This window comes from Pipistrellus hanaki, assembly GCF_964339955.1.
Source record: "Pipistrellus hanaki genome assembly, chromosome: 12".
NCBI lineage: Eukaryota > Metazoa > Chordata > Mammalia > Chiroptera > Vespertilionidae > Pipistrellus > Pipistrellus hanaki.
In genome coordinates, this window is record NC_140514.1 from 11,786,335 (window position 1) to 11,813,570 (window position 27,236).

General features: G+C 44.3%; 1 protein-coding gene across 1 annotated transcript; it reads left to right on the forward strand.

The window, feature by feature from the left end:
• Positions 1-26,858, forward strand: SRD5A2 (steroid 5 alpha-reductase 2; the record flags this gene model as incomplete). Its single annotated transcript, XM_084900669.1, has 5 exons — positions 1-278; positions 19,928-20,091; positions 21,658-21,759; positions 24,380-24,530; positions 26,711-26,858. 5 exons carry the CDS (start codon positions 1-3, stop codon positions 26,775-26,777), a joined length of 762 nt encoding a protein of 253 aa, XP_084756795.1. The 3' UTR covers positions 26,778-26,858.
• Between the last annotated feature and the right edge of the window lie 378 nt (positions 26,859-27,236).

Below are 27,236 nucleotides of genomic sequence, written 5' to 3' on the forward strand. Positions count from 1 at the left end.
ATGCCCGCGCACTGCCAGCTGAGCCCGGTGCTGGCGGGCAGCGCGGCGCTGGCGGCCCTGGGCGCGCTGGTGCTGTACTCGCGGGAGCCCTCCGGCTACGGGAAGTACTCGGGCAGCCTGGCCGCCGCCCCGCACCTGCCCGCCGGCGCCGCCTGGTTCCTGCAGGAGCTGCCCTCCTTCGTGCTGCCGGCGGGGATGCTGCTCCGGCAGGCCAGTTCCCTCTCCGGTCCGCCAGCCACGGTGCTCCTGGGCCTCTTCTGTGCGCACTACTTCCAGAGGTAGCGGCCCCGGGTGGGTCCCCGCGGTGGGCGGGCAGGTGTCAGGCCCGCCCGCGTCCAGGGGCACAGCGCAGCGCTCCCCGGACCGAGGGCGCGGCAGCCGGAGCGCAGGGCTGCCTGGCGGGGAGGGAGCACCTGGTTGGGCCGGGACTGCCCGCTGACACCTGCGAGTGGAGAAGCGGTCACAGTTGGTCTTGGTTTCTTTCTTTCTTTTCTCTTCTTTCTTTCTTCTCTTTTCTTTCTTTCTTTTTTAAAAAATATTTTATTTTATTTTTTAAAAATTATTATCTGTGTACATATCTTACCATTGCGCTCCTCACCCCCCATACATGCCCTCCCTCCCCAGAGTTTTATGTCCATTGGTTGTACTTATATGCATGCATACAAGTCCTTCCGTTGATCTCTTGTCTCCCTAAGATCTCCCTACCTTCCCCGCTGTAATTTGACAGTCTGCATGTTGCTTTACTGTCTCTATATCTATCTTTTGGTTCATCAGTTTATAACGTTCCTTATCCATAAATGAGAGGTCATGTGGTATTTCTCTTTCATTGACCCAATCCTCTGGCTGCTCCGGGAATGGATGGAGGTTGCACCTGGTGGGAGGGGAGCCGGAGAACTTCAGTCTGGGCAGAGCCGTGGACCTAGACCAGGGGGTCGGCAAACTGCGGCTCGCGAGCTGTCGTTTGGTTTGCCTCTCTGTTGACTCGTGCGTTTGCCGACCGCTGACCTAGACTCTGCATTCTGATAATTACATGCTGTTGTTGTTCCTTGTGATTAAGCGCCTAGAGACCATTTCCCCTCCAACTCCGCTAGGTCCGGTGTTCCCTACCCCTCTGCTGTCTTTCCTCACCTTTTCTTTGCAGGACAGGGGCGGGCTGGTACAGGGCTGAGGAGAGTAAGTGTTGGCACCCCCAGAAGGAAACAGCTCAGCGGGATCCACCCACTTAATTTTCGCGGGTCTGAGGACGGAGGTGGGCAGAGCCAGACCCGGACTTCAGTTGGGAGAAAGAAAATGCATGGGAACCCACTGGCCTGAGTGAGAGCCCCACTTTTCATGCTTCACCCAAGAGGGACCCCCTTCCCCATGGGCTCATCTACCTTTCCAGTTCCCGCATAAGCATGAGGGGGTCAGAGTTAACTTAGAGCTCAAATGTTCTTCTAAATTAAAAAACCCAGGTTCAGAAGAACTTTGCCTTCTGGTCTGATGAGAAGAGACAGGGAAGAAACGAAGGGCTTTTAGGACCCAAATGATTGCTATCCCCCAAAAAGGACACAGGGGAAGAGGAGAACACCCATCAAGCTGCCTACCATTGCCCAATCGCGTAGCATCTATTGTCTCATCCAGACCCATTGTAACCTTGGGAAACATGCATTCTTAGGCAAAGAAAGTGGGGCTGAGTAAGAGGAAGGGACTGAATGGAGATGATACAGCTTTTGCCCAGCCAGGTCCAAATGTAAGCCTGAGCAACTCTGTGGTTCAAGACCTTTTCACCAGGATAAGTAGGCAGAGACTGTATGCAAGGAGAAAACAGAGTCCGTGGACAGAGAAAGGTTACCAAACCAGGCCAAGAATGTAAATAGAAGCACAGCCTTATATTTGTGTGGAGAATTTCTAGGATCCAAAGGTCAAGGAAATCTGGATTAGAAATCAGGGTAAAGGATGCCTCTGGAAGCTGAAAGGCACAGTCCTCTTGCTCTTATAAGGCAAAAGTGATGCTCTGTTTCAGGAGGAAATGTAGAGAAACTAATTTCAACTTGTTTTCCCCTATAATCGTTTCTTACCCCTGGGTCTTTTTTATTGGTCACGGTTTAATATTTATGCAATCTTAGCTTAATTCTCACTCTTTTAGAAAGAAATGTTGGCAAGCAATAAGAACCACAATTTCAGAAATGGGTGTCATTTCCACAAGTATTTACTAAAAGCATATTGGGAGCAAAGTGAAGGACTAGTTATTAATCTCTTTATTTTACCCAGATTTAGATATTTTAATTTGTACAGAATGAGGGATGTTGGGTGTAGGGTATAAGAGACCAACTTTTGATTTCACTGTTTTTGGAACAGGCATTTGACAAAAAAATATGATTCTATCACACAGTTACTTTTATCTTCAAATTTACTACTGTCTGTTAGCGCCATACGCCATGTTTTATGAGATCATTTTATCTTAGAGCAATGATTAGTGTTTTCTGACAATCTTATTAACATAATTTTTAGACTTGTTTTTAAAACCAAGAGGCACTTTGTACAATAAATTATGTACACACATTAAAAATAAAAACAACCACCGAGGTAGTTACCCATAAAATGAATATCAACATATTCTACATCTTCTTTAGGGGAAAATTTAAAATCTAAGTAAAGGATTTGGGTATTGATTCTGCCTGAAGGGAAGTTGTCCACTGAAAGACAACTCTGAGTTAGTTAATGAAAATCTGATGTTGACTCACCTCCCCCTGTGTGAGCTCTGTCTTTGAAGCCTCTGTGGTATTAGATCTGTTATCATTTTGAGTGTTTACAAGGTGTTCTGTTCCGTGCTAAACACTCTACATGTTTTATCTACTAATCCTCATGTTAACCCAGTGGTGGGCAAACTCAGTCAACAGAACCAAATATCAACAGTACAAACATTGAAATTTCTTTTGAGAAACAAATTTTTTAAATTTAAACTTCTTCTGCCGAAACCGGTTTGGCTCAGTGGATAGAGCGTGGGCCTGTGGACTGGAAGGTCCCAGGTTCTATTCCGGTCAAGGGCATGTACCTTGGTTGCATGCACATCCCCAGTAGGGAGTGTGCAAGAGGCAACTGATCGATGATTCTCTCTCATCGATGTTTCTAGCTCTCTATCCCTCTCTCTTCCTCTCTGTAAAAAAAAAAAAATCAAAAAAAAAAATCAATAAAATATATTAAAAAAACCAAAAAAACCAAAAACTTAAACTTCTTCTAATGCCACTTCTTCAAAATAGACTTGCCCTGGCTGTGGTATTTTGTGGTAGAGCCACACTCAAGGGGCCAAAGAGCCGCACGTGGCTCGTGAGCTTCAGTTTGCCAGCCACGGTATTAACCCATTTAGGTAGGCACCAATATGACCCCTAGTTTTGCAGGTGGAAAACTGAGGCAAGCAAAGTTCACACAGCAACCTGGGAGCCAGGTTCTGACCCAGAGAGTTTGAATCCAGAATTCAGGTTCTTAGTTACCATGATGAACTATTTTATATTTGTACTTGCTGCCTCATTCTTGCCTCTATAAAACTATATTGAGTTTTAATTTTTTAAAGTTCTAACATAATGAATGTTCACTAAAGAAAAATTGAAAATTACAAAAAGTAGAAAAACATCCATAATTTCAACACCTGTTTACCAATGGTTAGTTTGGAAGCATTTCCATCAAGGCTCCCCCCGCCCCAATGTATTTTTATTGATTTCAGAGAGGAAGGGAGAGGGAGAGAAAGAGACAGAAATATCAATGATGATAGAGAATCATTGACCAGTGGCTTCCTGCATGCCCTGCACTGGGATTGAACCATGACCTCCTGGTTCTTGGGTCAACGCTCAGCCACTGAGCCATATCGGCAGTGCAAGGCTTGTCTTTTTTAAAATTTATTTTTCAAGTACAGTTGACATACAATATTATATTAGTTTCAGGCATAAAACATAGTGATTAGACATTTATATCTTACAAAGCCATCACCCAGGTCAGTCTAGTACTCATCTGACACTATTCATAGATAACAATAGTATTGACTATATTCCCTACATTGTCCTTTACATCATGGGACTATTTTTTTAATTGGCAATTTGTACTTCTTAATCCCTTTCACCTTTTGAAAAAAATTTTATTTATTTTACCTTTCAGTTATAGTTGTCATTCAATATTATATAAATTTCACATGTACAGTATTAGTGTACAAATATTTATATAACTTATGAAGTGATCCCCCATAAATCTAATAACCACCTGGTACTGTACATGGTTATGACAATATCATTGACTATATTCCCTATGCTGTATTTATATTCCCAGGACTATTTTGTAACTCCCAATTCTGTACTTCTTAATCCCTTCACTTTTTTCACCTAGCTCCCTCACCCCTGTCCTATCTGGTGACTATAAATTTGTTCTCTGTATCAATGAGTTTGTTTTTGTTTTGTCTATTTTGCTTTTGAGATTCCATATATACATGAAATCATATAGCATTTGTTTGTCTTTGTATTCACTTAGTATAATACCCTCTAGGTCCATTCATGTTGTCACAAATGGTAAGACTTCATTCTTTTTTATGGCTGAGTAATATTCCAATTAAATCATATGGTATTTGACTTCATGGGGACCATGTTTTTTTTTTGTGTGTTTTTTTTTAAAATATATTTTTATTGATTTCAGAGAGGAAGGGAGAGGGAGAGAGAAAGAAACATCCACAGCCAGATGTTATTGGGACTCCTCTTGCTGGTTCTGGTTCTTGGGGCTGGAGAGCCTAGTGTGGTGCTGGGACCCCTTACTCCTTATGGGGGAGCTCTGCAGCCAAGGTATCCCTCCTGATTCTTAATCACCACACCATGCACGAGGACCCTGCCTGTTCCACGTCTCCGCCCCTACGACCAGTCTCATTGTGGTTTCCTCTTTACATCCTCAGTTATAGGACTTCAGCTGGTCTTCTGGTGGTTCTCAGCAATGGTTGTTCTATAATTTAGTTGTAATTTTGATGTGATTGTGGGAGAGCCGAACACAGACTTTTACCTACTCCACCATCTTGACTAGCAGTCAAGGCTTTTATTTTTCTTAGCAGAATTTTACACTTGTTATTTTTACACTGGTTATATTGAACATATATGTATATGGGCTTTTTTCCTGCCTGACTATAAAATTTTATAGTAAGTATTTTCACACATTATGGAGTCTTTGGAAATGTCATCTAAATGGCTGCTTGTGATTTTATCTCATCTAAGCATGATTATTTATCTATCATTTATCTATCATTTCCCCCTTTTTAGATGTGGCTGGAGAGGAGGATCTAGTCTAAATAGAGCTGTGATGCACGTTTTTCCATCTACATCAACTTCAGAACTTAGAACTATATTCCCAGTCAACACTCCCAGGGAGGTTCCAAGGGCACTTTCTGCTCTGAGGCGTTAGGCGTCTCTGGCTTGATGATGGTACAGTAAGGGAAAAGCACAGGCTGCCGTGGCGTTCCCCTGGCCTGGGCAGAGCTGTGCCACAGAGAAGCTGATGGAGGGACAAGGGCCCAGGAAGAAGGCTGGCTCAGGTGTGGCTTAGACTCTTTTGCAAAATATCCCCCGGGATTGTTCAGAGCAGCTCTATGTCCAGTTGAATAGAAGTCAAAACTCTGGACTTTTCTCCAGACAAGGGTGACTCTAGAATGTAAGTTGCAAAAGGGAAAAGGAGTTCTGTCTCATTTTTTAATGGCCGTGTCTTCAGTGTACAGGAAAGGACTCACACGTGGTTGGCACTAAAATCTGTTGAACGCATGAATGATTTCTACTTCTGACATCAGTGCAGGCAGAGTGTGGGGGAGCTAGCGACTGCTTAGACATCATTATTGCGGAGATGGCGTAAGCTAGGTCAGCTCAGAGAATTCCCCTCCCTTGGGAGTCTATCGTTGTGGTTGTTTGGATGGTTTAATCACATGAAAGTGACTGCTGGCCTAAGCATGTTACCTAATCCCACTATCGAGATTGTTTGAAGTTAAATTTATCTCACTTCCTGTTGACCTTGACTTCAATCCTGGAATGATCCTTTGCCCAGCACTCTCTGATCGACTTCATGTTCCCAAGCAGCCTTGATGTCCTGTGTGATGGCTATCACATGTCCCATGCCTGCAGCAGTTGATGCCATGTTTCAGCTTTGGATGTGATCTTAGTATTTGCCTAACAAAAAGGTGACTGTACTGTGACCTTCCACAATGCACAGCCAGAAGCAGAGTGGAATGCACACATCTGAGTCTGTGTGAATTTAAAGAGATCTTTTCTGGCACCTAGCTGCCGAGACAAATGACATTTTTCTAATCACCCAAAACATAAGAGATGGCTTCACATTTTATTTTTAAAAAATTATTTATTTTAGTGGGAATTCACCCCTTATTATTTCAGATCCGCCTTTTGCTTTATCGGTCAGTCCATTCTCCAGCAGCGTGAATCCTTCCTCATCCTTCAAGACCCAGATCAGGCGCCACTTCCTTCAAGAAGCCTTCCCTGAGTCCCTTCTCTGTAAATCCAGGTGTGATGCGGTTCCTTGGGCTTTAAGGAAATTTCATCCTCGTCTGTCTAGCCTCTTCATTTTATAGAAGCAAAGTGCCAAGAGGTTTAGTCAGTTAGGGGCAAAGAGGGGCCTGGAACTTGAAACCCCTGAGGTGCCCTGCCCATGCTTTTACAATCCCATGAGAGGTGCAGGTGTCTCAATATTCGGATGCAATCAGCATCACAAAGGCCATTACTCATTGGCTGAGAATCAGAATGATGGCTGATGCCGACATTGGACATCATCTGGATACATTTCTCCTCTTGCAGATGAGGAGGAGGAGGAAAGGCCCAGGCAGTATAAGCCACGTTTTTGTGATCACTTAATCACGTGGTTAGGACATTCATGAGGGATAATTTGGATCAATTAAGACTGACTGGAGGGTTCTTTAGAATGGAGGGGGTGATGATGGTCAGCAAACTTTTTTTTTTTTTTGTAAAAAGCCAAATAGTAACCACTTTAGGCTTTGTAGACATATAGTTTCTGTGGTAACTACTAAAATCTGCTGTGACAGCATGAAAGCAAAACAGACAATTGTAAACAAATGCATAGAGTTGTGTTCCAATAAAACTTGATTTACCAAAGCAGGCAGTATTTGGCCTGTGGGCCATATTTTGCCAACCCTTCCTAAGAAAACCATAAATGTTATATTTTTATATTCAGTGCCCTGCTCTCTGAATAATGAAATTTTGTTCTATTCTATAGCAAAGGAGTAAGTATACTTTAAAGAATTTCTGCTACATTTAAGTAGGAATTAAGTAGTAAACAGAATGTTCTGAGAATTCATGGGTTCTGAGCCCTTGATTTGAACCTTTGTGGGAAATAGTAGGAGTCTATGAGTTTACATTGTAGATGGGTTGACATCATAAGCACATCTGACAAATCTAGAGCTGTGCTTGCCAGAAATGGAAACAAGCTTTAGTGATCTTGACCATTCACTTTTACCACATTGAGGAAATGATCAACTTTTTGTCCATTTGACTTTTAAAAATTTATTTATTTTAATGAGAATTCATCCTTTATTGAGTTTTTTTAAAAATTATCTTTATTGTTGAAAGTATCACAGTTATACAATTCCCCCCCTTACTGACTTTTGGTTCATTTAAAATCCATGTCACTTAAAAAGAACAGACACATTACCATATTTTTCGGACCATAAGACGCACTTTTATCCCCCCCAGAAGTGGGGGGAAAAAGTCCCTGCGTCTTATGGTCCAAATATAGCCTACACATATACTGTAAAAAAAAAGTTTTTTTACTTGCCCGGCTCTGTGTGGTCTCTGTGTGCTTGCCCGGCTCTAAAATGGTTCTAAATGCTGCTGTTTACTTTACAGGGTTGATTACATGTGTTTGTGACTGTGATGTTGGGTTTTAATGCACATAAAATATTTTAGGACACTATTTGTTTCAGAATCTTTTTTTCTTCATTTCCCTTCTCTAAAAACTGGTGCGTCTTATGGTCCGGTGCGTCTTATGGTCCGAAAAATACGGTAAGTACTCTGGAAGTACACAAACTGAGAAAGTAATGTGTACAAAGTCACGTGGTAAGAAAGGGGCAGAGTTCATAGGTCTGATTCTTTATCAGAGTTTCACATGCTCAGAACTGTGCTAAGTCCTAGGGGAAACACAAAAGCAATCCAATACCTGATGCTTATATTCCAGGAGGAAGGCAGGAAAGAACTCTCCTTGTGTGTCTGTCATTCTTTCTGGTGTGAAAGTTGGGTGGCAGCAATGTCTCACACCGAGAGGCCCAGGAAAAGTAGGAAAAAGCAAATTGAGGGAGAGGTGACCTAATGGAGACCATGGTTGTACCACCGAACATGCTGAGGTTTCTGGTGCCTGTCCGGGTGTGCGTGTGCGTGGAATAGAGGGCAGATGGGTAAACGGGTTTTGAGGAAACCCTCTTCCCCACCCAAGTTCAGAATTAATAGTGAGATAGAACTAGGAGACAGATGGCCCCTTACTAGTGATGAAGCTGGTTGGTGAGAATGTGGGTGACATTGTGGATCATGTGGGCCTCCTAAACCTGTATCTCAAAAATACTCATCAATAACCATGCCTGAAAATCACAGGCTTTTCCCAGCAGAGCCTGTTCTGAAAAGACAGCAAAGTGAGACAAGGGCTGAGCTGTACCTTTTAAATTTACCAATCATGTAATTCACTTCTCCTTCCCTGGGGAGGAATGGGTGAGGAACTGTGGAAAGGCCCAGAGGATGCTTTAATGAAGAGCCCTCAGCAAGAAGGAGGGGGGTGAGGGTGGCATGAATGTGTTCTGTTATCAGGTAGAATACAAAAGTTGTCTACTTACTGATTTTTGTGAGAGCCTGGCAACTGGGTTTGGCAACTCCCCATTCTGCTTTTTTGACTCCCTGCCATGTACGGCAACAGGGACATCCAGTTATTTAAAAAGTTTCTGTGCACAACCCAGGAGCCTTTAAAACCTCTGAACTGAGGCCAATAGTGCAATTTGCCTTGTGGTTATGGAAGGGGGATAAGGGAAGGGGAAACCAATATTTATTGAGCTCTCGGTGTTCCAGAAATTACATGCTGTGTTTTACGTTGGTTATTTCATTGTAGTCCTCGAGACGATCACTCTTATTAATCCTATTTCACAAGCGACTGCACGCTATCTGACGGTTGTGATTGGTGGGAGTGAGTGGGAGTAACGGGCAAGCACTTGAGCTGGTCCTTGAAGATGGTCTATTTCCAGATTTGTGGGTAGGAATGTGATGTTCAGTCAGAAATGGGGCCTGCTTGGTGACCTCTGTCTGAAAACTGCCCTCCATGTACTTTGTTGTTGAATTCTTCTCCTCTTTTTAATTTTCAAATATTGTTTGTATCTGTGCCACAAGATCCAATTCTACTATCCACGCCTTAAATCAGGCTCTGGGCCATTTTCAGAATTCTTCCATTGTACTTGCTTCATGTTGTGAAGACTGAGCCTAGAAGTTACTGTGAAGAAAATGTGACAATTTGTTTTTGACATTTTTCCAACCTGATGAAACATCCAAAGGTCCATTTTGTGTATAGTCTCTGACTTCTCTCTGCCTCTCTCTGCCCTCTTTTAACAGTAATATATGCCCTCTCTTCAGTCTTTCAGTGAGTATTCTTTATTTGCCCAAAGTTACAAATCTGATAAACACAGGTAAATACTAGAGAATTGGGTCCTTTTTTTCCTTATAGAGTTTTGAAATTTTAAAAACTATATTCGACATAAAAGTCTTTTACCAGATATATGCTTTGCAAATATTTTCTTCAAGTCTGTGTGGCTCATCTCTTTTGTTCTCTTAACAGCATCTTATGAAAAGCAGAAGTTTTAAGTTTTGATGAAGTCCAATTTTTCTATTTGTTTTTGTGCTTTTGGTATCATATCTAAGAAATCTTTGCCTAATCTGAGATCACAAGAGTTTTCTCTTCAGTGTCCTTATAGAAGATTTATAGTTTTATGTCTTACATTTATGTCTATGATTCACCTTGAGTTAATTTTTCAGTAGGATTAGAAGGATGAATCAGAGTTCTTTTTTTGGCTTATGGATAACTAATTGTTCCCATAACATTTATTGAAGATATTTTTCTTCCTCCAAAAAATTGCTCCTGAACCTCATGATATGAACAAATATTTCATCAAAGAAAACATGGGTGACAAATAAGAACATTAAAAGATGCTCAACATCATTAGACATTAGCAAAATGCAAACCAGACCACAATGGGATAGCATTATGCAGTCACTAGAATGGCTAACATGAAAAAGACTGATCATGCCGAAACCGGTTTGGCTCAGTGGATAGTGCGTCGGCCTGCGGACTGAAGGTCTTGGGTTCGATTCCAGTCAAGGGCATGTACCTTGGTTGCGGGCTCATCCCAGTAGGGGGTGTGCAAGAGGCAGCAGATCTATGTTTCTCATCGATGTTTTAACTCTATCCCTCTCTCTTCCTCTGTGTGTGTGTGTGTGTGTGTGTGTGTGTGTATATATATATATATATATATATATATATATATATATATATATATGACTGACCATATCAAGTGCAGATGAGGAAGTGGAGGATCTAGAACTCCTGATGCTCTATCCACTGAGCCAAGCTGGCTAGGGCTACACATTATTCTTATATTGTTCTTTCCGATGGAGTAAAATAGTTCTTGTAGAGTTCTTTTATTTATTTTTTACGCTCAATTCTCACTCTTCTTTCACCTGTGTCATTTGTAGATTTCTATATTTGATATCATTAACTCTTTTCTCCACCTGGTCAACTCTATTTCTTAAGCTTACTAGTTCATTTCTCTTATTCAGTTCTTCAGTTTCAGGATTTCTATTTTTATTTTATTTTATTTTTTTTAGTTTTAATCTTTATGGTAAACTTCTTTTATTCATTGATTTTATTTCTGAGTTCATTAAACTGCCTATATGTGTTTTCTTGTATCTTGTTGAGTTTTTTTTTTCTTTAGAACTACAATCATATTTTTAAAAATTTATTTTGATAGTTGAGAGTATTACAGATGTTCCCCATTCCCCCAATCCCCTTCAGGCTCCCATCTCAACCCATTAGGCCTTCACTGCACTATTGTCTGTATCCATGGGCTATGCTTATGCATTTAATTTCTTTGGTTAATCTCTTCCCATCCTTCCTTCCCCCTTCCCTCTGAGACCTGTCAGTCTGCTCTATGCTTCTATGTGTCTGAGCCCATTTTATTCTTCAGTTTATTTTGTTGATTAGATTCTACATATAAGTGAGATCATGTGATATTTGTCTTTCTCTGGCTTATCTCACTCAGCATAATAATCTCCAGGTCCATTCATGCTGTCTCAAAAGGTAAGAGATTCCCCTCCTCCTCCTCCTCCTCCTCCTCCTCCTCCTCCTCCTCCTCCTCCTCCTCCTCCTCCTTTTTCTTCAATAGCTGCATATTCCATTGTTTAAATGTACCACAGTTGTTGTTTTTTATCCACTCATCTATTGCTGGTCACTTGGGCTGTTATAGATCTTACCTATTGTAAATAGCACTGCTCTGAACATAGAGGTGCATATAGTCTTCCTTATTGGTGTTTCCAGATTCTTAGGATATATTCCCAGATGTGGGAATCACTGGGTCAAATGGCAGTTCATTTTGAACTCTCTAACATTTAAATCACATATTTCCATGTCTTTTTGGAGAGTTTTCATTTTCTTTCTGAGGTGCTTCGTTGTTCTCTTGGTTATTTGATGGATTCCTTCTCTGTATAGGCATCTATGACAGTGTGCTGCGGCACACTAATATGCCACGGAATTTTTAAAACATGCAATACCTGACTATTTAGTGAGGGGCATTGACTTCTTTTTCCTTAGGTTGTCAAATAAAAAATAAAAATGACCACAGCCAACACAACAATAGCCTTCTGCTGTGAATGAATCAAAATTATACCCATTTTTTGGTCAGTTGGCAAAAAATGTACATTTTTTGGTCTGCCACAGAATTTTAGTATTTAGTTTTGTGTGCCATGAGATGAAAAAGGTTATAAATCTCTGATCTATGGGAATGAAATCTGCTTTTTCCTTTGAGTGGCATTCTCTATTTAGCAGGTGGATAAGTTGTTTTTCTTTTGTTTTACTGTAGGTGGTGCTGAAGCACAAGTCTTTTAATTACTTCCTCTGGATCTCTGCAGGGTAGTGGAAATGCCCTATTTCCTGTAGGGGGGAGGGAATCTCCACTATGTCTAGGTTGCCTCAGTCTCAGGGCACCACGATGTGTAGGAATATTGCAGCAATGGGGTTTTAAGCTGGTGAAATCCCAATGCTGTCTGATACCTCAGTGCTGTTCCAGGAGGTTTGGGGGAAAGTTCACATTGAATATTCCCCATGGTACTACTTTTCTCTGAGGTAGACAAGTGCCCATGCAACTGACTAATTAAACAAACAAACAAACAAACAAACACACACACACAGTAACTGTAGGAGAGCAAAATACTCAATAACATAACCCTGGAACCAGCTTCCCCTGGACTTGAATCCTAGCTCTGATCTTTCATAGCTGAATGATCGTAGGCTAAGTTACTATCATTGTGCCTCAGTCTCCTTATTTGTAAAATAGGAGCCACTAGAATACCTCTCTCCTGGGGTTATCATAAATATTAAATGACTTTATATGTGCAAAATGACTTAGAACATTCCTTAGGACATAGTAGGCACTATAAAAATATTAGCCATCTATGATCCTTTGTTGGTATTTCCTCAACTGGATGTCTGAACTGAAATTAGTTTCAATGGCCTACTATTACTCTAACAAGGTGTTTAGTTCCTTGTGGCTGCTGAAACACATGACCACAAACTGGGTGGCTTAAAGGAACAGACAATTTCCTCTCACCATCCTGGCGGCCAGCAGTCTGCAGAGTGTCAGTCAGGCTGTGCTCCCTTTGGAAGATTTACAGGAAAATTCACTCCCCGCCCCTGTCAGTTTCATGTGACTGTCAGCAATCCTTGTCTTGTTGTTGCTTTTCCGTACTGTCTTCCCATTGCTTTTCCTCTCTGGGTCTTTCTTCTTTTTCTGCCCCTTCACCCCCACCTCCCCCTTCCATTTCTTGTTTAAGGATACATATGATCTCATTTACGCTCCATGCAGATGATCCAGGATAGTTTCTTCTCAAGATCCTCAATTTAATCATATCTCTTGCCATATAAGATAATTTTAACTTTTTTTGTTATAATAAAGTAATACTCAGAAGTTATTTGAATTAGGGAGTGGGCATATCTTGTTTAAGGGCCACCATGCAATCCACTACACAAGGTCATAATGCAATGTAAGCAGATGGGATGCACCACCGATTCATTCTGTGTTTACTCACCTTTGCAGCTGGTCTACACATCCCACTCTCTAATCCAGGGGTCCTCAAACTTTTTAAAGTGGGGGCCAGATCACGGTCCCTCAGAGAGCTGGAGGGCCGGACTATATGAACTACTAATTCCTACTGTAACACCTCGGCTGCGCTCACTGCCCAAAAAACCTGGCGGGCCGGATCAGACTCCTCTGCGGGCCGCATGTGGCCCGCGGGCCGTAGTTTGAAGACCCTTGCTCTAATCTGTCCAAAACCATTATTTATAATAAGAGGTATGATCTGAGTACAGAGACAAGTGAATGTTTATTGCTAGTGTTATTTCTTGGGAAGGACTCAAGGAAGTGGGCCAAGGGCTCAGAGGGCTGGTTGGCCTAATGCCCTTTGGCATACGGAGAGGCTCCAACAAGGAAAAACATCCTGGTGGGTTCTGTTCCAAAGGGAATCATTTGGGGTAAACTCTATTTTATGATTGAATGCAACCTAAAACCTTCACAAATTCTGGCTTTAAATTTGGAAAAAGTTTGGTGCTTATTTCAAAAGAGAACAGTGTGATGATGCACTAATCAGGACTCTCAGTTCCAAGTGACAAAATAAATAAATAATAAAAAAATAAAAAACTAAAAAAATAATCAATTCTGATTGTCTTAAGTAAAACCTGAACTTATTAACTCTCATAATAGGAAAATTCCAACTCCAGCTCCCTATTGCTACTGTGGTTCCAAAGATACCATCAGGACCTGGGTTCTCTCTTCAGCTCTTGAGCTCTACTTCTTTTACTGGCTCTTATTCTCAGAAAGGCTGCCCTTTGGGGTGGCAAGACAGTGGTTGAATCTAAGAGCTTATATCCTCTCAGATTCAAGGCATGTGGAAAAAATAAAAAATACAGACAAAAGCTTATTGGGATTTGTTGGGTTACATGCCCATCCTTGAAACAACCACTGTTCTAATTGGCTGAGGAGCATGGAGAGGAGGAACTCTTTCATGGACTAAGACTGGGTGAGGAGGTGGGTCCCTGGTGGAGAAACATGGTAGTTACCATAAGAAGGAAGACTAAATGTTGGATGGCAAATATAACAGATGACTACTATAGATGCAACAAGATCATTGGACGGAAATGACTAAAAATTCAAACCTGTCTTCTCTTGAAGGGCATGTGGGACTTGCCCCCAGTTTTATACTTTTATTTCAATTCCCATTTCCACTTGGAAGTAAATTGTTTTGAAGCAGAGGACCTGCATATAAATCCCATCTTTGCTGCCCTTTGTAGCTGTCTGTGTGGCTTTAGAAAAATTGGCACACCTCTGTGAGCTTCATGTTCTTTACTGGCCCAGTGGTCTTACACACACACACACACACACACACACACACCTCAGGACAGATGTCTTCTTATTAGGACCATCATAACCAGGATAGGCCTCCCTGAACACACTTTGATTGATATAAAAAATCCATTTTGCCCCTACAACTCTTTGTGTGTGGTCCTAAAACATATCTGAAATTTCTCCCATTCAAGTATTTTGTTGAAAAGGAAAACAGAAGAGAGGGATGGTAGTTGAAGGTGGAGGAAGGGGTATATAGTAATTTAATATATGTATAGAAACCTAGTATTTAGATATCGAACTTGAATTTATTTTGATTGGCAATAAAGCCTAAAATTTCATATAGTGAAAAGTCTTCAGTAAGCTCAGTAATCTTAGCAATAGCATTTATATTTGAAGAAGACTTAGTTGAATATGAGTTAGTCTATGCAAGATGTATAATTTGAAAGGTTGTTTCTTTGGTTTAAATTGGATTTGCAATTTCAGTTAACTCTTTCCAATAAGAGTTCCCCCGGATAAATATTTACTTAGCAGTGATAGAAAATTTCATATTTACATAGTACTTATCAGTCTCCGCATCAGGACAAACACAAAAGAATGAAAACTTACATGAGAACTATAAGGGGGAAATAGAGTGAAGTGCTCTCAAATCAGGGATACTGAGTCTCAGGCCATGTGTGGGCCATGGGAGGTGAAGGTGAAAGTCATCTGCAACCCTCCACAGTATTATTTCAGCCCCTTGGGTTGCTTGACTCGTTCTCCTTCCTCATCATTGTTTTTATTGCTTCCTACATGGAAACATTTATTCTGAACTACATCCAGCTTTCCGACATCAAAATGATTTGGGTCAGAAGAACTGTATTTGTTCTCCAGGACTTCTGCCTCCCCAGAGCCTTTTGCCGGTGCCGTGTTCACAAACCTCCTTTCCTTCTCCTGCTGGGAGTTCCAGCTAGGCTACTTTTGCCAGGCTCCCTCTAGTTTGGTGGAGCCAAAGCAATGAGGATGGGAGTGATGGACACCACGGCCAGCCTGCAGCCTGGTTCTTTGAATGACGTTTACAGTCATCCATGCTCCCTCCCTCCCTCCCTCCCTCCTGTGTCTGCTGGCTGGAGGAGGAAGATGCACTGGAAGCGCCTGGCTCCCGGTTGCCAGGCAGAGCACCACTCCTGAGCAGGTTTGCACAGTGGCCTGAGCAAGAAATGAGCTTTTACATGTGGGATCTCAGACTTTGGAATTGTTTATTCTAGTGGTGAGCCTGTGATCAATACATACCCCTTTGGTTGAGATGTGCTAGTATTGACTTTGCATTCAGACTTAGGAGGTCCAGAGGATAGGGGTGGGAAGATACATGGTTTAATTTGAAAGCCTGGCTACATGCCCTGTATCTTGGGTTTTCGAAAAGCAAGGACTTTGTCTTTGGGCTTAGTTGGGGGCAATGCATGTCACCAAGAAAGAGATATTTAGTAAATTTACTAGGAAAAAAAGTAAGTTGGATTCTTTTTTCTTTTAAAGATTAAAAAAAAAATATTTAAAGTTGAGAGAGAGAGAGAGAGAGAGAGAGAGAGAGAGAGAGAAACATTGATGAGAGCAAAACATTAATCAGCTGTCTCCTGTATGCCCCTGACTGAGTACCAAATTGGCAACCTTTTGATGCACAGGAAGACACCCAACCAACTGATCCATACTGGCCAGGGCAAGTTAGATTCTTTTTTTTTTTTTTTTTTTAAATCAATCTTTATTGTTCATATTATTACAAAGGTTCCTCATTTCTTCCCCCCTCCACCAGGTTCCCACCCCACCCTCTGCCCCCTCCCCATCCCCCATTGTCCTCATCCATAGGTGCACAGTTTATGTTCAGTTTCTTCCTCCCTCCCTTTCCCCGATAGTAAATCCCTTTTCAGATAGTAAATCTGTTACTTAGCATTTTCTCATATCAATAATACCTCCATATGCCCAATGATACACTTCACACATAAGACATTTCCAAATAGGTCAACCAGCCTCATCCAGGCCCCACCCAAGGCACTCACAGATCAACACCCCAGCGTTATACTAACTCAACACATCCAGATCTAAGCCTTCATCACTTGATTCAGCAGACCCTCAAGTTCCGGCAAAAGTTTCCAGCCATGTCTGAGAGGCAGCCGTGGGCAGGGACAGGCGAGGAGCGAGCTGTTTCAGGCCTGGTTGCTCCGGGCCTGGCCTCTGTTGCTCTGGTTCGTTCCACAACCAGCTGCTCCGGGTCTGGTCACTGCCGCTCCCGACCTAGTTGCTCTGGACTTGGCTGTTGCTGCTACAGGCTTGGCCGCACCCGACCCGGCTGCTCTGGGCCCGGTTGCTCCGGTCCCGGCCGCTCCGGGCCTGGCCGTTCCCAGCCTGGCAGCCACTGCTCCGGGCCTGGCCGCACCAGACCCGGCTGCTCCGGGCCTGGCCGCTCCCAGCCTGGCAGCCGCTGCTCCGGGCCTGGCCGCACCAGACCCGGCTGCTCCGGGCCTGGCCGCTCCCAGCCTGGCAGCCACTGCTCCGGGCCTGGCCGCACCAGACCCGGCTGCTCCGGGCCTGGCCGCTCCCAGCCTGGCAGCTGCTGCTCCGGGCCTGGCCGCTCCCAGCCTGGCAGCCGCTGCTCCTGGCCTGACCGCACCAGACCCGGCTGCTCCGGGCCTGGCCGCTCCCAGCCTGGCAGCTGCTGCTCCGGGCCTGGCCGCTCCCAGCCTGGCAGCTGCTGCTCCTGGCCTGGCTGCACCAGACCCGGCTGCTCCGGGCCTGGCCGCTCCCAGCCTGGCAGCTGTTGCTCTGGGCCTGGCCGCTCCCAGCCTGGCAGCCGCTGCTCCGGGCCTGGCCACACCAGACCCGGCTGCTCCGGGCCTGACTGCTCCCAGCCTGGCAGCTGCTGCTCCGGGCCTGGCCGCTCCTAGCCTGGCAGCCGCTGCTCCAGGCCTGGCCACACCAGACCCAGCTGCTCCGAGCCTGGCCGCTCCCAGCCTGGATGCTCCGTGCTTGGCTACTGCTGTTCTGGGCCTGGCTGCTCCCAACCCGGCTGCTCTGGGCCCGGCTTCTCCGGGCCCAGCCACTCTGTGTCTGGGTGTTCCTGGATTGGCCACCCTGGGCTTGGCCACCTCTGCCTCAGGCCTGGCTGCCACTGCCCCAGGTCTGGCTGCTCCAGTGCTGGCCGTTGATGCTCTTGTTCTGGCTGCTGCTGCTCTGGGGCCTGGCCACTGCTGCTCCGGGCCCAGCTGCCACTGCCTTGTGCCTGGCCACTCTAGGCCTGGTCGCCGCTGTTCCAACATTCTGTCCCTTTTTTCTCTTCTTTCTTTCTTTTTTTAAAAAAAAACAAAAACGCATTTATGTTGCAATGTTGGCTGGTGCGTTGAGTTCTGACTTAGTCTTTGATTTTTCAAGATCTTCTTTGTATTCTTTCTTAAGTAATTTTACTATCATTTGCTCTCACTTGATTTCTTCACATTGAGAACTTCTTTGGTTTCTTCCTCCTTGTCCTGGGAGCTCAGCAGGTTGGCCTGTGGCACCCTTTTGATCTCCGCAGGCTCCTGTGCTGCTTCAGCCTGTTACCGGGGTCGGCGCCGCCCAGGAAGCAGCCCCCGTCCTTGGCTCAGTTGCCCGTGCTCAGCAGTCGAAGGCTCAGGGGCACCCCCCCCCCTGGGGGCCCCGTCGCCCGGCTCCTTGCTGGCGCCCGGCTGGCCGGTGTCCGGCAGGGGCTCCTGCTCCTCGTAGCGTTCCTCCAGTCTAGAGCTTTCTTTCTCCCTCCCACTAGGGGAGTCCAGGATCAGAGTCAACAGACTGTCCTCTGTGCACAGTGTGCGCGACTCCGGGGGCTCGGCCTTTCGCCGCGCTCCCAGGACTCTACCTCACAGCCCCGTCTTCCCCTGCCCGAGCCTGGGTCCCCAGGGACTGGCCCAGACCTGGAGTTCGGGGCAGTCTGGACTGAGGCTCAGCGCCGCCGCCGGAGGCTTTGTTTCTTCCGGCTAGGGTAATCCAGCATCAGAGTCAACATTCAGTCCTCTGCGCGCCATGTGCGCGCGACTCCGGGGGCCCCGCCTTTCGCCGTCCCCCAGGATTGTCTCCCCCTACCGGAGCCTGGGTCCCCAGGGTCTGGCCCATAACTTGGGGCTCAGGGCTGCCGGTTCGGGGGGTTCAGCCCAGGCTGGGGGTTCTATTTCCTTCCTGCTAGGGAACGCCAGGCAGCACCCAGCCCTCTCCTCCTCTCCGGCTGCGACCTCTCCGCACGCGCATGCGTGCGAGTGCGCAGCATGTCTCCGTACCTTAGGCTTTTTTTCAGCTCCTCTGATTTTCCTTCTGGTTTTCTCCCTCCTTCCTATTGTAGAGTTTTCAGTCAGTCGACTACCTGTAGCTCTGGGCAATGTCCACTCTACATTTTAGTTGTATTCCATTGAAATTGTTGTGAGCTGCTGCGGCTAGGTGTATACCCGAGCAGCCATCTTGGATCCTCCTCCAGTATTTCTTTTTCGCAAGTTAGATTCTTATTGAACTTCTTACAACAAGATAACTCCAGATGTATCAAAGTTTTAAACATAAAACATTATTAAACTAATGGGAAAATTTGAGCTATAACAAAATTGTGTTTGAGTGGATACACTCTAGAAACAGCCAAAATATTCATCAAAGCAAAAGAGATAAGCCCATATGGTATATTCTTACACGAGAATAATATATAACAATAAAAATAAATTAAGTATAGCTATACACATCAATACGTTTGAGTCTCAGAAACATAATGATGAGTTAAATAAACAAGGCATTAAATAATATGCTAAAATCATGGAGTCTGGTTCACTTTATATAGAATTACAAATGAGCAAAATAAACTATTTTTTTAGGAAAGTATACAAATGTGGTAAAATTACACAGGGACAAAAGGAAATGATTATTATCAAAATCAGGATGGTGATTACCTCTGAGTTAATGATGGTACAGTGAACAGAGAAGGACCCATGGGAGGCTTTCTGGGTAGTGAATGTTCTATTTCTTTCTTTCTTTTCATTTTTTAAAATTGATTAAGGTATTATTACATGTGTCCATATCTCCACATTGCCTCCCTCCAACCCCATCCTCCAATTCCATCCAGGTTGCTGCAAATGGTAAGAATTCCTTCTTTTTTATGGCAGCATAGTATTCCATCGTGTAGATGTATACCATTTAAAAAATAGGTTTGATGTGATGATCTGCTTGAAGCCCTTTCTTGTTGATATATGTATTTTTAACAAGGGATCCTGACCTTTCTCCCCTGTGCCCCAGGACATTTGTTTACCCCTTCCTCATGAGAGGGAGGCCTTTTCCAGTCGCGGTGCTCTTCAAAGGCTTTGTCTTCTGTACGGGAAACGGACTCCTGCAAGGCTACTACCTGACTTACTGCGCTGAATACCCTGCCGAGTGGTACACAGACATACGGTTTATCCTGGGTAAGCACATCTGACCACTTTTCACCCAACTCTGCTCCCCTCCATCTAACTCACCATCACCTCTGCCCATCCTATCAGAGTAACCCCTCAATGATTCTATTCTCCCCTCCTCTCACCCTCACCCTCATCTTTTCTCTCTACGGCTACCTGAGAGAGCTTTGAAAAACATCAAGTCATTCATCCCTTATCTCAGAACTCTCCAATGGCTTCAGGATAAGATGTACATTCCTTACCACAGCCTATGAGACCCACCTTTCTTTGATTCAGCCCCATTTCCCAACCTCATTTCCAGTCTCCATGCACCTCACTGCTGTGCTGTGGCCTCAGTGGCCTTCCTGCTGAGCCTGAGATGGTCACGCTTGAGCTGCTTCAGAGCTTTTCTGAGCAGACCACTCGCTCTGCCTGAAATACTCTGACCCTATATGTTCCCAAAGCTTGGTCCCTCACTTTATTTGGGTCTTTATCAATCTATGCCTTCTCTAATAGACTTTCCCTGTCCAGCTATCTATAAAGTTGTAGAAAATGCTAATTATTGAATTTGTTTCATTATCTGCAAGAGGAACTAAAGGCCAGGAAGGTTCAACTGTTTATGTGTTTTTACTAGAGGCCTGGTGCATGAAATTTGTGCACTGGGGGATGGGGGTCCCTCAGCCTGGACTGCCCCCTCTTACAGTCCAGGAACCCTCAGGGGTGGGAGGCGACCCAGCAATCAGGGGAAGGTGACACCCCCATCACACCTCTGCTGCAAGCCTCGGCTGGGCCTGGTTACCTGAGCTTCGGGTGGCCCTGGGTGGCTATGCAGCCACCATCAGAGACTTGACTGCACCTCGGGCTGGCCCTGGGTGGCTGGGGGCTGAGGGGATTGGGGGACTCTTGAGGCAGGTGTGCGGAGCTGAGGGGACTGAGGGATCTGGGCACCATCATCTTGTGGCTGTGGGCACCACCATCTTTGAGGATGTGACAGTCAATTAGCATATTCCTTCCTTATTGGCTGTGGGCACTGCCATATTTGTGAGGGCATGATGGTCAATTAGCATATTCCCTCTTTTTAGGTAGGATGGCTCAGATAAAAAAATCTAGGGATTGCCCTCAATTCCTCTCTTTACATCATTTATCACATTCTAGCCATCAGCTTAGTACTGCTGCCTGTAGATCTAAAATGTGACAGTGGTGCTTACTTCAACCTGGTCCAAGCCACAGTGACCTTCAAACTAAACTGGCCTACAGTAACCCCTTGTCCACACAGCGGCAGGAGTGAACATTTGAGAGTACAAACAACCAGAGGATCAGTTGTATGAATGCTGAAACATGTGTACAATGGAGTATGCTAGAACCACAAAAACAAAGGAAGACAAACAGAAGCAAAAAAGATTTCTGTGTGCTTGTGTGGCTACAACTCTGTCCCTTTTTTGGTGGTGGTGGTGGTGGTGGGGGGCATATCTTAGTACTATTCTTAGAATTCGAAATTAAATGCCCTTTCCTTCATTTTCAGAAAAAGACTTGGCTTGTGCAAAAAACATCAAAATTGGGATACATTTTTCACTTCCCTCTCTCTTCTTTACCTAGGTGTCTTCTTATTTATTTTGGGAATGGGAATCAACATTCATAGTGACTATGTATTGCGCCAGCTCAGGAAGCCCGGAGAAGTCATCTATCAGATTCCGCAAGGTACTGCCTCCCTGCCCTCCAGGTTCCCACTCCTCCTAGGGAGCCTGTCCAGGGAATTATGCGGTAACAAATAGAGAGGGTACACGGACAATCCGGGGACTTCTTCCCCCATCCCACCTCACCCCACAACACGTGCATTTCTGATCTGAACCCTGAAGTGCCAGAAAGTTGCAAGAGTCCTTCAGAGAAACAGAACCAATACGCTATGGGTATAAATATAAATATATAATGTTTATTTTAAGGAATTGGCTTATGTGATTATGGAGGTTGAGAGGGCCCAGAGTCTGCCCTCTGTAAGCTGGAGGCCCAGGAGAGCAGGAGGTATATGTTCTAGCCAGAGTGCAGGGGAGGACAGACCTCCCAGCTCAGCTGGTCAGGCAGCATGATTCTCCCTGCTTGACCTTTTTTGTTCCATTCCGGCCCTCAGTGGATTGGATGGGGTCCACCCCCCATGGGGAAGGCAATCTGCTTACTCAGTCTATTAATTCACATATTAGTATCATCCAGAAACACCTTCCGGGGCACACCCAGCATGTTTTACCAAATGTCTGGGCACTCCATGGCCCATTCAAGTTGACACAAAATCATGTGTATACAGAGTGTTGACACTTCCTAGGCAGCAAATAGAGCTGAATTATGCATGACGAGCAGATCTGTCCTCTTCAATGAAGTCTCATTAGATTTATCTAATGGGTAGTCAGGGGTAGCACTTGCATGTTTCCTGCCATTTGTATACTCTCAATCATACATATTTAATTAAAAATTAGGATGAGATGTGTTATAAGTGTATTTTCAGAGATAAATTCCAGTTGCTCCTGAGAAACCATGGTGTAAGCTGACAAATATAAGCAGGTGGGAGTGAATCAGTTCTGTAATCCTTCAATATTTGTAGGGAGGTATTTGTATGGAATAGTGGCTCCCATCATTTAAAAAAAAATTTATATATATTTTTGTTGATTTCTGAGAGGGAAAGGGAGAGGGAGATAGAAACATCAATGATGAGAGAGAACCATTGATCGGCTGCCTCCTGCATACCACGCACTGTGGATGGAGCCTGCAACCCGGGCATGTGCCCTTGACTGGAATTGAACCTGGGACCCTTCAGTCTGCAGACCAATGCTCTATCCACTGAGCCAAGCCAGCTAGGGCCCATCATTTTTTAAATGTAAAATGCTTACATTAAACCTTTTCCTGACTTATGACATAATTATTAATAATGAATAATTATTTAGGATTAATATTCATTGATTAAGAAAATAATGACAATGCTACTATGAATTCAATAGCACACTTATTTTATTTTATTTTATTTTTTATTTATTTATTTATTTTTAAAAATTTTTAAAAAAATATATTTTATTGATTTTTTACAGAGAGGAAGGGAGAGAGATAGAGAGCTAGAAACGTTGATGCGAGAGAAACATTGACCAGCTGCCTCTTGCACACCCCCTACTGGGGATGTGCCCGCAACCAATGTACATGCCCTCGACCGGAATCGAACCTGGGACCTTTCAGTCTGCAGACCGACGCTCTACCACTGAGCCAAACCGGCTTTGGCTTCAATAGCACATTTAAATGAATATGTGTTGCTGACATCCTAACAGAGTCTACATCAAACAAAAATAATAGGTTGAGATGTACTATTTACTATCACAGACAATTTATGGCCTCTTTGCAATAGACCCATGATTCCTCCCAGGACCTGGGGAGTCACAGGCCGGAAACCGCTGACGCAGTGTCGGCCTCAGGAAGGCAACTTGAAGGGCTTTCAATTTTTAAAGCTTCACTTAGTAAGTAGACGAAGAAGAGCAGAGAAAGCCCTTAAAAGCTAGACTGCCAAGGGTAGTTTCCAACTATTGAATTACACTAGGGAATGATTAAAAAGCGAATGTTCTTTATGCAACTATGGAAAGAAAATACTTGTTTTAGGTGACACTTTGCCAGTTTAATGTGGGGCAGTAATTTCGGGTACAGATTCATTTACTATGACTAGAAAGTGGCGATTTCTAGTATAGCTCTGGCGTTAGAATACATCCATGGTTGAATGAAAAAAAAATAAACCTTAAAAAAAAATCAGTTGCATCAGACCTCACTGGCCTCCAGGAGGTCAGGGACCTCCTACTCCCTCCTGTAAACTTGAACACAATGTACTGCTCTGAGAGGGCAAGGGCCAAAGGGGAACTGAATGACTCCTCACATCATATTACTGCTTCCACCGGGTCCGTTGTTATCCCCTGTGACTGGGAATGTGAAGTATGCTGGCCTGAAGTGGGGTGTGCTGGGAAGGAGGGAGAAGGTGGCCTAGAATCACTACTTAATAGATTGAAACAAAACCTAGACCTCCTGTCCCTCATCCTTGTCCTGTGGGGAGCCAGGGTCCCCCCTGTTGTTAGAGATCTGGATGGAGCCCGCCAAGCAGCTGGGCCACTCCTCGCGGTTACAGGATGTTCTGAGGACAGCAGGCTGCCCTGGCTTTGTTTTCCTTTCTCCCCGAGTGGATTCCGGGGAGATGACTGGGACTAGAGTTCCCAGGCCCAAGTTTCATCTAGGCACCCTTAAGCATTTTCATGTCACTGTGGTCCAGCTCTGATGGTTGGCTTTTCGATTCTTCTGCCCGCAGGGGGCTTGTTCACATACGTTTCTGGAGCCAATTTCCTCGGTGAGATCATCGAATGGATCGGCTATGCCCTGGCCACCTGGTCCCTCCCAGCACTTGCCTTTGCATTTTTCTCACTTTGTTTCCTGGGCCTGCGAGCTTTTCACCACCATAGGTAAACTTGTCAACGCACAGTGCGGTCCTCACACAGCTTTCCACTCCTAATGGGCGTTTAGCACAGAATCCTGGAGACGCCAGGATCATGTCCCCGGATCTCTGTAATGCCAGGCCTTATTTGGGCACTCTCCTTCTTCCCCTATCCCCACCCTCCATACACCACAGCTAAGCCCATCGCTGGCTTCCTGGGAAGGTGGGTAAGCGATTACTCGTGTGGTGCCATTTCAGGACTGTTCTACCTATGGGAAATTCCAGCAAATGGCTGCGGTCTGCAACCTCCCCTCTGTAGGTCTGGCCCAAAGCTTTCCGAACTCCCACCTCCCTCCCAACCCTTGCACGTAGGGTGGGATGGGGAGAGTTAAAAGTGTCACTGGCAGGGAAAGGGTAACATGCGAAGATGTTATCAGGCTTTAAATGCAAATTTCAGATTCTTTCTCTAAAAATGGCTTTTGTTCTTGGAGGAAAGAGAAAACCTGGAGAAAGCCTGTGACCTGTGTGTGTGTGTGTGTGTGTGTGTGTGTGTGTGTGAGAGAGAGAGAGAGAGAGAGAGAGAGAGAGAGAGAGAGAGAGAGAGAGAGAGAGAGAGAATTCAGAAGGAACTGGAAACAGACCTGGAACCAGGACCCTGCCTAGACGTTTTAGTCCAGCTACTTAATTTCATAGTCTTGAAGGCTATGCTAAGAACGTCCTTTTCCTCAGAGTGGAATTTATGCAGAGACCTGTCAGAAATGGATGAAACAAGAGCTCTCCTCAAAACCTACTCATGCCACCTCCTAGACTTGGGGAGCGGGTGGAGGGCAGCAGAGGCTCTCCAGATGGTAAGAGTGTCAGTGTAACCATTCTCCCCCTCTCCAGGCAGGGTCTGTTGCCCACCTGAGGCCAAGGGGATGTGGGGAGGAGAGGGTGTCAGCCAGTAGTCGGAGGGGCCCTGAGAAGCATGGACTGAGTTGGGCTTGGTCAGGGGAAGGACAGCAGTTATATCCGAGGGCTCCAGTTATTGCAGCAACAAAATCTGAATTGAGCCCTTATGCTTTTATGCAAGTGTCCCCAAAGGGAGGGCAAGAGGCGTCCTTCTTGCAGGGCTAACTGGGCTCTGTGTGAGGCCGCTCACCACACCTCTCCAGTCATAGCTCCAACATCCAGCCACCTCTGGGAGCGTGTTGTTACTATCTTCCCCTCAGTTCAAATTAAGGCCCTTTAACAGAGTGTTCCATGGTTATAACCTGAGCACTACCAGCTTGAATAGGACAGGTCACTTAAGGGTAAAGTCTTTTTACAAGATGCATCGGTCTCCTAGGGCTGCCAAAGCAGATGACCACAAGCTTTAGTCTCTCAGAATTTATTCTTGTTGTTAACAGTGGCAAATACGTTCTTCCATTCAGTGGGCTATTGTTTCATTTTGTTGATAGTTTCCTCTGCTGTACAAAAACTTTTTGATTTGATGTTGTTTCATTTGTTTATTTTTTCTTTTGTTCCCATTGCCTGGGGAGGTATGTCAGAAAAAAATGTTACTAAGAGAAATGTCTGAGATTTTACTGCCTAATTTTTTCCTACAAGTTTCATGGTTTTGAGTCTTACATTTAAATCTTTATTCTAAGTTTATTCTTTTATATGGTATAAGAAAGTGGTCTAGTTTTATTTTTTTGCATGTATCTGTCCAATTTTCCCAACACCGTTTATTGAATTAGACTATCTTTACCCCATTGTATATTCTTGCCTCCTTTATCAAATATTAATTGGCCAAATAAGCATGGGTTTATTTCTGGGCTCTCTATTCCATTGATCTATATGTCTGTTTTTATGTCAGTACCATGCTGCTTTGATTACTATGGCCTTGTAGTATAGTTTGATATCAGGGAGGCGTGATACCTCCAACTTTGGAGGTAAAAGACCTGTAATCGAAAAATTATAAGACACTGAAGAAAGAAACAGAAGATACAAGTAAATGAAACCATATACCATACTCATGGATAGGAAGAATTATTTCTCAGCACATGAAGCTTCAGCATTGATAAGAATAGGATGCAGGAGGGAGAAGATGGACCAGTGGCTATCGGGAAGAGTTGGGCCCTGAATGAATGTAGGTTGATTTATAAGAAAGATTTCAGATACAGCAAATCTCAACCACTGACCACTGCTTGATTATATTTTTAATTATATTTGTTTCTTGTCTTTTAGGTTCTACCTCAAGATCTTTGAGAACTACCCCAAATTTCGGAAAGCCCTCATTCCATTTATCTTTTAAAGAAACCAAATTAAAAAAGGAACAAAACTCCCACATTGTTGTTGAAAATCACCATGCTGCTTAACCCATAACCTTTAAGTTTCACATGTCTATGATGTAATAGTATAATGTAATAATAGGCCTTTTGTGCTCGTTCAGCTGGCGTGGAGTGTCTGCGTGATAGCCTCTCCCAGGGCTCTCGATTCTGATATCCTGTTAAAGCTTCAACCATGCCCTTTGCTGTTCCTTCTAGAAAGTGCAAGGCTCCCCTATGTGTGTTTCTTTGTGTGGTCCAAGTTCATGTGGCTTTATATCCCTTCTCCATCAATGTAAGAAAGCTCTGTAGTCAAGAAAGTTTTGGGTTGAGAGCAGTATTTATAGGCTTAATTAAAGATGCTTATTCTACACCCATATGAACGAGAGATTTAAATTCTGAAGCTGCACGGCCCCTGAGCAAACCCGCCAAGTGAAAACTCAGTC